Source organism: Uranotaenia lowii, chromosome 2, assembly GCF_029784155.1.
Source record: "Uranotaenia lowii strain MFRU-FL chromosome 2, ASM2978415v1, whole genome shotgun sequence".
Taxonomy (NCBI): domain Eukaryota; kingdom Metazoa; phylum Arthropoda; class Insecta; order Diptera; family Culicidae; genus Uranotaenia; species Uranotaenia lowii.
Window position 1 is genome coordinate 97,533,751 of NC_073692.1, and position 14,056 is coordinate 97,547,806.

At 39.2% G+C, this 14,056-nt stretch overlaps 2 protein-coding genes across 3 annotated transcripts in view; one reads left to right on the forward strand and one right to left on the reverse strand.

Moving 5' to 3' along the window:
• LOC129749775 (tyrosine-protein kinase Btk29A-like) overlaps positions 1 to 8,887 on the forward strand; it is a 154,392-nt gene extending 145,505 nt beyond the window's left edge. For both annotated transcript variants that reach the window (XM_055744850.1, XM_055744851.1), the window contains exons 7-11: positions 5,324 to 5,495; positions 5,563 to 5,731; positions 5,798 to 6,035; positions 6,106 to 6,239; positions 6,343 to 8,887. In XM_055744850.1, the coding sequence (XP_055600825.1) occupies positions 5,324 to 5,495; positions 5,563 to 5,731; positions 5,798 to 6,035; positions 6,106 to 6,239; positions 6,343 to 6,441 (812 nt within the window). In that variant the 3' untranslated portion in view covers positions 6,442 to 8,887. The remainder of the gene's footprint in view (positions 1 to 5,323; positions 5,496 to 5,562; positions 5,732 to 5,797; positions 6,036 to 6,105; positions 6,240 to 6,342) is intronic.
• On the reverse strand, positions 3,188 to 4,554 carry LOC129749776 (microfibril-associated glycoprotein 4-like). The gene is made up of 3 exons (XM_055744852.1): positions 4,380 to 4,554; positions 3,484 to 4,311; positions 3,188 to 3,370 (listed from the first exon to the last, which is right to left on the reverse strand). Exons 1-3 carry the CDS (start codon positions 4,508 to 4,510, stop codon positions 3,244 to 3,246), a joined length of 1,086 nt encoding a protein of 361 aa, XP_055600827.1. The 5' UTR covers positions 4,511 to 4,554; the 3' UTR covers positions 3,188 to 3,243.
• Positions 8,888 to 14,056: the final 5,169 nt, after the last annotated feature.

Below are 14,056 nucleotides of genomic sequence, written 5' to 3' on the forward strand. Positions count from 1 at the left end.
AAGTGCTATTTTTTTGGCGAAAAGTAAAAAATGCTGCAAAAATGCTACAGCAAAATTTCTATTTGCCTGACCTAACTTCAAACTGTTTTCTATTGACACGCTTCATGAGTTTCCCTTAACCCAAACTGTCATTTTAACACGTTCAGGGTGCCTTCTCAACTCGTTGTAATTTCAATCAACAGTTTTAAAAGAAACACAATACAACGTTATCTCTTTTCTAATTTACAGCTCGTATCATAATTTCAATACTTTTTACTCGCTTTATTCCGTTATAATTGCAAGATGTCGTCCACTTTAGTTAAAATTCCAAACTGTGTTCTCCACTTTTTCAATAGATTTTTTCAACCTTGTTTCAAAATGTTCTCAACTACCTTGAGTTGCCATTTTCACCAATCTGCCATCTTAACTCGCTTCAAGGTTTTTTTTTTAAATAATTTTTGACAAGCTGTTCTCTAAACCCACTCGTGTTTTCATTCTCACCAAGCTGTCTTCAACACACGCACGAGTTTTAATTTTCAACTTATTCAAGGTGATTTTGAAATTTATGTCAAGCTGTCCCTCTTCTCGCTTGAATATTTTCCTCTCACCAAACATTCTTCTCAACTCGCTTGAAGGTCGAGTTAATGAGCTCGGGCTGTCCTCCCAATTCGCCTTCCGGTCTCAAGCTGTCCCCTCAACTAGCTGGAAATTGTTATCCAAACGCTCAGGCTATCCTCACTACTCGCCTCTAAATGTAAAGCTGTCCTCTCAACTCGCTTGAAATTCGCGTCAATAAGCTAAGGTGGTTCTTCCAACTCACCTTTCAATCTCAAGCTGTCCTCTCAACTCGCTTGCAATTGTAATCCAAATGCTATGGCTGTCCTCTCAACTCGCCGTTTAAATTCAAGCTGTCCTCTCAACTCGCTTGAAATTCGCGTTAATAAGCTCAGGTGGTCCTCCCAACTCACCTTCCAATCTCAAGCTGTTCTCTCAACTCGCTTGAAATTGTAATCGAAACGCTTAGGCTGTCCTCTCAACTCGCCTTTCAATTTCAAGCTGTCCTCTCAACTCGCTTGAAATTCGCGTCAATATGCTCAGACGGTCCTCTCAACTCGTCCTCCAATCTCAAGCTGTCCTCTCAACTCGCTTGAAATTGTAATCGAAACGCTTAGGCTGTCCTCTCAACTCGCCTCTTAATTTCAAGCTGTCCTCTCAACTCGCTTGAAATTCGCGTCAGTATGATCAGGCGGTCCTCTCAACTCGCCGGTTTTCATTCATTTTCATCTCAACTTCCTTTTCAAACCTCCATACTAATCGAAAACGCATCCGAAAATCATCAATTGGAGATAGCACTTTCACTCAATGGGTAGATATATAAATTACCCATTTTAAAAAACGCTTTATCATAGAATGGGTTCTTGAAGTACTTAATTTGAAACATAGTTTAACTGAAATTACTTCACCGTGAACCATGAAAAACAAAAATTTGCTGTTCGGTTCTTTTTTCTTCTCGTATTTGGATCCTTAATTCCGACTTCCAAAACAGAGAAACCTGTCACGGTCGCCAAATGTGCAGACTGGAAGACCGGTGGCCCGCTAGGCCGCTCCCAGGCGGGGGAACTACGCGATGAATCACTTGGCTCGCTCACCCGGTCGCGTTCGCTGACTGACTGGCTGGCTCGCATGCATGCTCGTATCGGATGACCAAGTGTCGGTTAAATGCATACACACAGAAACGATATTCACAGTTACAATACGAGAAGGGCATGTGATTTTTGACTTCCATTTGCTAAGAAAGAAATGGCGAAACGATCTATATTCTACAACGGATTGAAGATGTATAACAGCTTGCCGCAAGACATCAAAGATAACTTAAATATAAAAAGCTTCAAAAGAATGGCAATACTATAAGTGAAGGCAAATTTTTAAGATATGCTAGAATCCCAAATGGGTTCTAAATGATGTGATTATTTATTTATTTATTTACATAGTATTCCGTCTCACGACATAACTTGACGAACATAATTCCTAAAATTCACTCGGTTCATAGCAACCGTTCTCCAATTTCTCGGGCACCCCACGTTCGCCAGATCACGCTCCACTTGGTCTAACCACCTCGCTCGTTGCGCCCCCGCTCGTCTTGTTCCTACCGGATTCATAGCGAACACCTGTTTTGCAGGACAGTCGTCCGGCATTCTCGCAACATGTCCCGCCCAGCGTATCCGGCCAGCCTTCACCACCTTCGGGATACTGGGTTCGCCGTAGAGGCGCGCGAGCTCGTGGTTCATCCTTCGCCTCCACACTCCGTTCTCCTGTACGCCGCCAAAGATAGTTCTTAACACTCGTCGCTCGAATACTCCGAGTGTACGCAGGTCCTCCTCGAGCAATATCCATGTCTCGTGCCCGTAGAGAACAACCGGTCTAATGAGCGTCATATACAGGTTACACTTCGTGCGAGGGCTAAGTCTTCTCGACCGCAGTTGCTTGTGGAGTCCATAGTAGGCACATGTCGTCCGTTCGGCACATGTGCACACTCACATGGCGGTCGAACCATCCATAATTAACTGTATCGAAAAATGTAGTGCCTTCTCTATTGGGTACTACTTCTTCAATACAGTTAATTGATGCGGGACAAAGAATTTAGCATGTGGTCAAGCTTCTATTTCAAATGCTCTTCGCTCTTTTCACCACCTTAGAATTTTCTTCTGATCTTCTATCCGTCTTTCATTTCAACTCTTTAACCCTCACCGATAAAGCCGCAAATTCATTTCATAAAACAAATTCACGGTGATTTCTCCTCTTAAAATACTAAAGAATGCTTGTTTTAATGAAAGAGTTTTCAGTTTGGAATATTTATTCTGGAATCTCCAATTTTTTTTTGCATTTGTCAGATGATAAAGCAAATTCGTCAAAACAAGGGCTCCGTAGCTCCTAGTGTTTCAGACGTAGAGACAAAAAAGAAGGCTCTCCAAAAGATGATGATAGATTTTGAGTATAAAATCGGGAAGTCAAGCAGAGAACTCTTTTTTTTCAAATGCAATATTGTGAAACAATCTATAATCTTAGTTAGTACATTGCTTCTCTCTTCCGAACTAGTGGATCAAATGAGTGGCTTGTTTGCAGGACTGGTTCAAGGTTGTGATGACCTGAGTGAAATCTTTCGACTGCAGCATTAAAACTGCAAAGTAAAGTAAAACTGTTTTCGGATGAGTATTTATTTATATTCTGAATATGGCAAAGTATATTAATCCGACATCTAAGCATTCACGTTTCTTTAACGGCACGAATCATCATACGGGATGTATGCAAACTTTCGTATGAACTTTTGAAGGCATGCCAGCTAATCGAGTTTGTATTGGTCGATCCTTTCTGATATAGACCGTTGAGATTGCTAAAAATAGAAGGATAACATGAGAATGAAAAAGATTGAAACGATCGGTGAATAAATGGAGACTCTAACTGCTAAGTAAAAACTTTATTTGAGAACTCTACGATTTAGATTACCTGTAATGGCAAGCCTTGTACCACCATGCGCCCTTGTAATCCACAGCGCAGTTTCCTCCATGAGTGTCGTGATCAGCATCTTGGGTAGTGAACTTCATGTTGAGCCCATAGCTTAGCGAGTCTCCAGCACTTCCACTGTAGGTGCCCAACTTCGACAAGGCGTACTTCTGGTCAGCTCCATCAACCAAAAAATGAGAATACTTAGCAACGGCCTTCTTTCCATCGAATGCCTCCAGCACTACATGAAGTTCGTGAGTTTTGAGCAAAGTCAGCCGGTGAATTTTTTCCAGGCCCAACCAAAACTCGCTTTCTAAACTGCCGAAGCCTTGTTCATATTCTGCCCATTTTCGGTAGAAATCGACCGACCCATTAAAACGGTTCTGAATAACCGTCCAACCACCTCCCTCGTACTCTTGGTCACACAAGGCTTCAAACGATGTACTGTCATCGGGTTGCAGCCTATAGATGCCGGATGTTCTACTTGTAAGGTCAGAACAAGTTTTAAGGATTTGAGCTTCTTTCTTCGAAAGTTGTGGGATGTTGGTCAGAGTTTGTTCGAACGAGCTATTGGTTAGAAATCTTACAAGCAGGTCGTTCAACATTTCTGTACTCGGCTGTAGCTGTTGAAGCTTGTGTATCGCAGCAGTGCTATTTATCAGCCTTGTCAGGCTCATGGTCGTAAGCTCTGCTTCGCTCTCCAGTTTGGCCAGTGTTCGAGAGTGTCGTTGTGCAAGGTCTTCGATGGTACGTATCGAATCGCGGATTTCTTCAAGCTCTGCCCGGAGACCGTCGAAGTGCTCTTTCGATCGCAGGTAGTCGCTGTGCATGCTGAAAAGGAAAAAGAAAAGATAGGTAAACAAACTTAAATGGGATCGGAAATGAGGGATTCAATTTACTTGAAATTGATGGAATCCAATCCTGCAATCGTCAACTCGTAGCCCAAAGCTGGTGCAGAACCATTTTCCAATGCTATCGCCCTTCCGTAGTAGCAGAAGACTATGGTTAGAAGCGCTATTTTCGTCTCCATTGTGCAGTGATAGAAGTGACTTCGATAACTGGATTCAAATTAGATCTTACACATTCCTTTTATAGGTCCTCTACTAGATATGCTATGTTATAGCTATGTTGACATGATGACCGCAGCCTGAATCACGATAGCTTCAAAATATACTTGAGTTTTGTACAGTATGTGCCATATATAAATATAGAATAAATATTTTATCGAGATCTGTTTTTTTGTTTTCACCAACGATCGTTTGCATTCATGAAAATATGTATGTTTGTATCGTGTGTGTGCAAGCAAAGATGCAAACAGGCATCTTAGAATCATCGCATTTGCACAATTGTGGCATAGTCTGTGGCACTCTTGACAAAAAAAAGTTGTGGTAGTTCAAAACCACTTCCGGAACGAAAATGTGCTCGTAATCAATTTCTACCGGATCTAAGACAGATAGTCACAGGGCAAAAAAACAATCCCTTTAGTTTTTGATCCTTGAGCACTACAACGGCATCGTTTTAGGCGACAATTGTCTAGTTCTTGAAGGCGACGAAGGCTTTCGAGGGCTACCTTGGTCAAAGCGTGGACTTTCACTGCATGACAAGACAATCAAACACCAGTGTTTAATTAAAATTCTGTATAATTAGATTAAGTTTTCCCCTTTTGAGAGGGAGTAATTCCTATCACTTTTGGTTGAGGCTTAACGCCAATGGTAGCACTAAGCTGAGATGTCGTATTTGGCATATGAATTGTTCCGTGGAGGTAGCCAAAACCTTTGTAAAACCTATATAAATATTTGGCAAAAGTATTCACCTAACTGATTTTCCCTTTCCTTCTCTACAGACAAATGGGAAATCCATCCGTCAGAGTTGATGATCCTCGAAGAGCTCGGCTCCGGTCAGTTCGGGGTGGTCCGGCGGGCCAAATGGCGCGGCTCCATCGACACCGCCGTCAAGATGATGAAGGTCGGCACCATGTCCGAGGACGATTTCATCGAGGAAGCGAAAGTGATGACGTAAGTTCCCAAAGGTTGTATTTTTACCTTACTTGAAGTAATAATAATATTTGTCTTATGTCTACAGAAAACTTCAACATCCCAATCTGGTGCAACTGTACGGTGTCTGTTCCAAGCATCGACCCATCTACATCATCACCGAGTACATGAAGCACGGTTCCCTGCTCAACTACCTTCGGAGGCACGAGCAGTCGCTGATCGGAAACATGGGACTGCTGCTCGATATGTGCATACAGGTGAGATTAGTTAGGAAGAAGAGTTTAATTTTAGGGTTTTAATATGGAATTTATCTCTCTCAACAGGTTTGTAAAGGAATGTCCTACTTGGAGCGGCACAACTACATCCACCGGGATCTGGCGGCACGAAACTGCCTCGTTGGTTCGGAGAACACCGTCAAGGTGGCCGACTTTGGACTCGCTCGGTACGTCCTGGACGATCAGTACACCAGCTCCGGTGGAACCAAGTTCCCGATCAAGTGGGCCCCGCCGGAAGTGCTCAACTACACCCGTTTCTCCTCCAAGAGTGACGTTTGGGCCTATGGTATGTTTTTTATATCCTTCAATTGTTCATGTACCTAACCATGTTATTTTTTTTTGTTTCTGGTTCGTAGGCGTTTTGATGTGGGAAATCTTCACTTGCGGCAAGATGCCCTACGGTCGGCTAAAGAACACCGAAGTGGTGGAACGAGTGCAGCGAGGAATCATTCTAGAAAAACCCAAAGCATGTGCAAAGGAAATTTACGATGTGAGTGTATAGTTTAGTCTTAAATTAAACTGATTTTTTTGAACTACAATACTTGAAGTTCGTAAACAAAAACGCACCTAATGCATGGTTTTATACATTCCAGGTGATGAAAAAATGCTGGTCGCATGGTCCCGAAGACAGACCCGGTTTCCGAATACTCAAAGATCAACTGGCGGTTGTCGCCCAAGGACTTACCGATTAGAAAGACATCTACGTCACCTTGGGAAGTCCGGAATAAGGATGTCGTTTCCTTGTAGGAGACGTTAAACCTTTTCCAATGCCGTGTCGAAATAATCTCAATCACACAAGCACCCAGCCAGAAGACACCCTTCAACATGAAGAAATAGAAAAAAAAACTATCATCCACACAGTTAGACTATTCGAAATTTAAAAACTTACTCATCCATACCCGCTCCGATAGATGAAAAACCTACGGTGGGGACACAACATATTCGTATAAATGATATACACAAAGCATTACCCTATATTCAAAATATACCAATTTTATCCTAGTGCTAGAAGAATTCGTTTTCGTTCCAAACCGGGCAAAACTTGGAATCAAAGTATCTCTATCTGTTACAAGTATCCTAAACTTAAAGAATCATCAACACAGTATATCATCGATCACAGCTGGGCCCTGAAGAAAGCTGAAGAAACCAAGCGTAGGTGTTTTTTTTTATACCTTATCGATGGTACATCGTAAGCAGAAAACCGTTTGTAGTAGACTTGTGCTACCGGAATTTCGTATAGGTACAGATATTTCAGAAGAAAGCGCACACTTTTAACCATATCCTTATCCGACGGTCACTATCAAAAACACTACAGTTTAGGGAGAAGTTTGAGTCAAAACCTTACCAGAAAACTGAACTTTAAAGTGGCTCCAGAGACAACAAAAGTTAAGCCCGTCATGGGTGTTGTCCTTTTTTCTTGGTGCTGACCTGAAGGTAAATATTAAACAATCGACTCCTCAAAACCTACCAGTACTTCTCAGTTTCTTTGTTTCTGCATTTAAATACGAAACACTATTCCAATGAATCAACAACCAACTTCCAGTTCCAGATTCATTCTAGTTCTCATAGGATGAATTGACTAAAAACTTCCATTTTTTCAGCTGTGTCAAGCAGCGTTAGGACACGTATTGTTTTTTTTCCCTATAAAATATTTCCAGTTTATAGTTTATTAATCGTAAGTAGGATTCAGAGCGTGAAAAAATAACTATTGGAAAGCAGCTCCACAAGGTAACATTAAAGTAAGTGACGTGAAGTCTGAAGGGACCGAGCAAGAAAAGCATAAGTGATATTTTTATCTTTAGTGTTTACGACAAAATTTCTTAGTTTCCGCAAAGAGATGTTTTATTTCTCTCGGTTTCCTCTCCATTGAGAAGTTTCTGTCGCCGTTTCGATTTGGGGTTACCAAACACAGAAAGTTATTTAAAAAAATTGAGAACAGGAATTGAAGTATAGAAATGAAAACCGGAATCTAATCAGTATAAAACATCTGACCTCACTTTTGAATTTATTGGGGCAATTAATTTGGACTTAAACTAATTCTTCGCGAGTCAGGAAGTTTGGTAGCTCCATCTTCAATGAACAGGATCAGTCATTTCCCACACAAAGTAACAATTTCCCCCAAGCTTCCAGTACCGTTTATTTCTTACTTTATGCAGTAACTCAAAGTCATTTAGTTTTCTAAGTAAGCATTTTTATTGTCTTATGTGAGTTTTTTTTTTTTTTCGTTCATACCAAGTATCGATTTGTAAATAGTATAGTAATTTCGTAGAGAGTCATTTTTGTTTCCGAAGGTACGAAAAAAATTTCCGTGATACAATAAAAGAATGGAAACATGCGAAAGCGATTAAGCGGATCTTTCATTCTTGAGCAAAGCCGGAAAGATAGTTAGCAATAGTTATCGAACTCGAGCTCCTTTCCAAACCATACGAATATTTAACTTAAACACAAATACTATTCGAATAACGACAACAACAACAACAAAAAAAGCATAACAACAAGAGAACTCAACAAATGCCATTTTTATATTATTGGAATATAGAACTTTAATGTTTATTAACAGTAATTAGAAAACTATAGAAGGATAGGAGATATGAAAAACACGCAAAAATCGCCTCGGATTCAAATTTAAGCCAACATTCGTACAGGATTTGATTGAGATCAGGCCAAACGAGAACCATCCTAGAAAAATAGAACGTGAATCTAACTGGCCGTGAGACGCAGGATTCGCAGAAAATATTAAATTTTTCTAAGAAAGCGAAAATCTTCACATTCTCAAAACAAAAAAAAAACTAACCCGAAGAAAGAAGGCAAACTAATAATCGTGATGCAATGTCGAATACCTTTTTCGAAATATATATACACTTATTTTTACTTGTGAAAGTTGATTGTAACTAAACACAGAGTAGGGCGAGAAGAGAGGGAAACCCGTGTGTTGCCAACCCATTTTTGCGGGAATCTGTTTCCACTTGCTGGCTGACGCCCGCCGTGGGTTGTTGGCTGTTCTCGACACCCATGTCAAAAAGAGCATTTTTTGCGAGCAAATAATTGAACCTTGATGAAGCCGATATCAAAATACTATTTCGACGGAGCTTGTTACACGTAGGTAAACCTTAGGAGAGTAGATGAAAGATGACGAGAGAGAAAAATGATATATGAAAATAAAAAACTTATAGGATGAAAATTGCTGTGCAAAAACCTTAACAAAAAAAATGAGAAAACAGAGAAAAAAAATCAATAAAATAATCAATTGTGGTGTCACACCATGTATTCGGTGAGTGATCCGAGTTTGGTTGATCGCGGCGTGGCTGTCGCAAGCTGAGAAATCTAAACATAATAAAAAAAATAATATCGATCGGAAGAAAACAGGACATAACTGTCGGAAATTTGATGTCTTCTATTGGGGGAGATATCTCCAGGAAAAATCAATAAAAGCAAAAAAACACACACATAAACAATGCAGATAATATCTTGTATTAAAAGATTATACGAAAAATCAATAAGAGTTGTTTTGTTTTCGATGGTATTTGAAAGAAATGTTTCCTTGAGCCAAATTTTTAGACCATTCTTGTATTCGATTTTTATGTCGAGTAACTCCGCCATTTTTAAGCCGACTTTGACAGATAAACACAATTCCGAATCGTCATTTAATGCCATTTTTACTATGAGTCGATACATAATAAAAGAACGTGCTGATATTAAAGCGTTTTACATCGAAACAATCGTTTAAAAGTGAAAAAAAATTAAAAGTGTAAAAACTCAAAAATAAGGCGTTATAACTCCCTCATTCTCTGGATTCAATGATCCCAGACTTTTTTTTTCTAATGGGAAAAATAAAAACTGAAGTTTACGCAAACCGAAGAACATTGATGAACTTAAAGCTAATAAGGCTATGATCATTTAGATTTCGGGCAGTTACAAACGTATATATTTTAAAAACTGTTCATTTGTCCGGAAAACTTTCTATGAGGGAAATAAACGTGTTAATATGATATTTAATGTAAAAATTTAAGAAAAATAATTACAAGAAATAATTTTACATTATTATAAATGAAAAAAAAAACTGCAACAGACTTGTGCGAGCCGCGAGTGTATGGCTGTGGGTAGGGTTGATATTTGATGATTTTTTTAAAGTGTGGAAATTATACAAAACGTAAGTTATTTTAAATCGGAAAATAGACAATATGGTTACGAGTTATGATACAGAATAAGGTCGGTTACAGCTAAAGGTAAGCTTAGTGTGTCTTGAGGTAAGTTGGGTATAAAGGTAAGGCTATTCTGTTGTTAAACTATTTCAGGCATTGATTATATTATATAAGAACGTTCAATCAGTTGCCAGCTGGGCAGGTATCTACACGCATGCGGAATACCTGTCGTAGATTCATAACACTAAGAATGTTATGAATTTTATACGGTTGCGAAACTGTTTGCTCGTTCTACAAATAAGACATACACATACACGAAATACATTCATTACATGACAGTTCACACGAAGCCATGGTGTCGGGTATGTGGTAATTTGCATTGAAGATTGGCCGAACTTATAATCTAAAAAATGCAATTTGGCGCATACGTTGGCGAAACTGCGGTGAATCCGTGCACCCATGGTGGATTATCTACATACATACATACATAATTTTACATTATTATAAAATCTCTATTTTATCTTTGCACACTTTTTTCAGTCATGTATTGATCTATACTTTTCCACAGAGGCAAAACCTTTGCAAAATCATGATATTTTACAAAAGTTCATCTGAAAAACCAAAAGGAATCTGAATGGAACCTTTTCAGGAGTAGGCTTCTCGAAGAATTTGACCTCTTAAATTCGGTTTTAACATAAATTTCCTGGTCACTCAGAACACATCTGTCACATTGCGTAAAAACCGGTTGCACAGATTGCGATCTATGGAACTGTTCACTATTAGTTATTTACTTGGTATCTACTAGTTAGGCAACACTTTTTATCTACCAGAAACGCATTTACTGCATAGTTAAGAGGTCTGCATTCAGTTATCCCCAATAACCATAGACTTTTAACAATAGTTGAGATCAAGGGTTCCACTCCGATGCTTGGGTTGAACTTCGTGAGCATTCTAGAGTGGCTGCTTATACTTCTTAACAATTTGGGGCCAAAAAAAAATCCAGAAGCAAATCAACAGTTCTTGAGTTTTCATCGAAAACTCTACGACAAACTTCTGCCCGTAAAAATCGTGTTGTGTTAGCATGGATGATGAAACCTACATCAAACTTGTTACCGTACACACGTACAGAAAGCAATCGATATAAATAATAAGAACCCATCCCATGTATATATTTAATTCATTCAAATAAATATTGTATTTTTAAGGCTCCTTTTTCGACAAGTTAGGTACTTTGTAAATAAAGCTTAGTTCTTTTAGAAATGGGACAGTTACGAATGCCTGTATCTCAAAAACCATTCGTTTGAACGAAATACTTTCTATGAAGAAAAAGAAGGCAATGTTATGATCTTTCATGAAAAAATTTGGAAAAAAATATTTACCGTTTTTTGTTAAAGAAATTTCTACTTTATTCTTGGTATCTCTCATTGGCCGGCGCACACTTTGTTTAGTCATGGTATTGATCAGTTTCTCCAACTTACACTTCGTAAAATCTATATTTTAGGTGGCTTCACCTTCCTTCTTCAATTTCTGATACTTTTTGGTCCAATACTTCTCTGGAAACTGGAAACTGGAAGCATTTTAGTGGATACAGTTGTTTCGAAATGAACAAATTTGATTATTTTTGACCACATTTTTGAACGTTTTTTTTTCGGTACCGGTTTTACAGCTTAAGAGCTTTGGAACTATCAAAAAATGGTTGTTTGAGGTTGGATTTTAATGAGTCATCACTAGGCAACACTTTCAGCTTATCGGAGAAAATTGTTTTGGACATATCAGCGATCTACCCTTGGTTTTTCGTTTATTGAAAATTAAAAATGCTGGTATGAGACTTGCATTCCTTGATGATCCTTAACCGTTGTTGCCGATCATCTGCTTCACTCCATTGCTTGATTTGAACTTTGTGGACATTATTGACAGTGTTTGCATACTTATCCACCACAAAAACTCAGTAATTCTTTGAATAATCAACGGTTTTGTCAGCTATCAATTTGATAATGACGAATTTTAAAGGAAACTGTGCAAAATTATTTTTTTCTTTTTCTCTTGCATCGTACATATCTCAAAAACGCATAAATTTTAAATTTTGGAAAAAATTGGTCAAATAGTACTTTTTACAGGCAACAAAATGTTGTTAAAATTTTTAAAATCCAATAACTAGTTAACGAGCTATTAGCAAATGAAAGTGTCCCATTTCTAAAAGAACTAAGCTTTAGTTGTTGGTTTTCTGGTAGGAAGGTTATTTGATTATGTCCGTTGTCCATCCCTAATGCTAACTCCTATCCCTCAACACTGAGCGCACGATAAATAAGGGTAAGGTCATCTGTATTCGTGGTCTATTATTGGGTCTAATTTATACAAGAATTGAACCAAATAAATTAGATCCGATCCAATGAAAATACTGGCAACTACACTCGTGTTCCATTAACTGTCAAACGGTTTAGAACTGCGTCAAATTGGATCCAAATCTCATCAGTTTTGGATCAATCCTTATACCAGCTTTAAAAAAAATTGGGTTGAAACTGGTATAATAGATCACCACTGCGGTTGCTCGGGTCGGAATTTGGGTCTAAACCGGCTGTTTGGACCACGAATACGACTCGTGCGCTCAAAATGAAGATGACGTGGACATGACAGCTGAAGATCCGGAGAAGAAGGCGAAGAAGAGAAAGCTGCGAAGAGGAGATCCGGTGGGCATCCAAAGTTTGGCTACGATCAAGGACGGTGCGTCTTTGTCCAAGATCCAGAGTGCAAGTTCGGTGACCGCGTGGAAGGTAAAACCGTGTTGGCCGAAATCCATCAGACGAACCGTTTTTGGGAGGGTCGCAAATTGCCCCCATAAATCGGATTCCGGTCAAGTGTCCCAGAGAGACGACCTTGTCAAGCGGTCCGAACCCGAAGAGCACCATCAAGCCGAACCACGCCATCCAGCCAAATACAAACTACGCACCGTCCCAGACCCAGCAACATAACCTCAAACCCATGAAGCCCATCATGTGGCTAACTCAACTTGCCCGGGGGATCATCTGTAGCAGATCGGTCGCACCGTAATCCCTTTTCCTTTTATGTTTTTTGTTTGTTTAAAAAAAAAATAAAATAAAATAATGTAAAACTTAAAATTTGATACAAATTTACTTCTTTCGAGCCGATATACCTCGGAATGGTTCTGGGGGGGAATTTTCTGGGGCGCGGTCCCTCTTCCTAGTGACGTTTTGTTGAGCCATTCCTTTGCAGCGGCGACCCTGAGTGTTGGAGCCGCCTGAGCTAGTCGATCGTTACAAACTCGATCATAAAACTCTGCCTGGATCACAATTTTATACCTCAGCGAAGGGAATTCATCAGTGAAAGCCATTTACACTGAAAAATTTGGAAAGAAGGTTATAGCACTGACCATACTGACTGGACACTCGATTTCGTTTGTTGCATAATTTTTCCAACAGTACGCAATATCGATTCCAGAGTGCGCATCGATCGATTTGAAGAAATTCTATCCCAGTTAGAAAGTGCCAGCCAACTTTCAAACAAAAACAGACAATTCCTACGATAAAATTGGGCTAAACAGGTGTGCCATTTGTATCGGAAAAATGATAGGTTCGCCACCTACCGTCGGTATTGCGAACCTGCAAAATTAGACGAAAAACTGTGCAGAAGCTGATGTGTAGTGTTAGGAAAAAGTAAGAGAACTCAATTACTTTACAAACACTAATGCTGAAGAATTATACACTCCAGCAAATACATAACATTTATTTTTAACTACATATTTTATCGGTTTTTCACATAAAAACTCACATCACAAGTTTTACGGCCCACGTCGACTACGCCTGCAAAAGAGCGGCAATGGCGACAGCGCATAGTGGGGCAGACCTTACCAATCGATGGTCAAAACCTCATAACTTTTTTAAATGAAATCCTACTGGTTTGAAGTCTTCTGAAAAGTTGTTCATCTAATCAAAATCTTTAATTTGATGTAACTTTTTTTCATCTAGATGTTGTTAAATTTGATCTAGAAAACCTTGTTTAGCAGTGTTTCTTTATCAACTTGAAGGTTTCTCAGTAGGGTGTCCCAAAATTGCATAATTTCTGGGAATCTGGGGTCTCACCTTCCAAATGGTAGATAAGAATGTGGAGAACAAACTATTGTATGGGTCCGACTAAAAAAAAATCATGT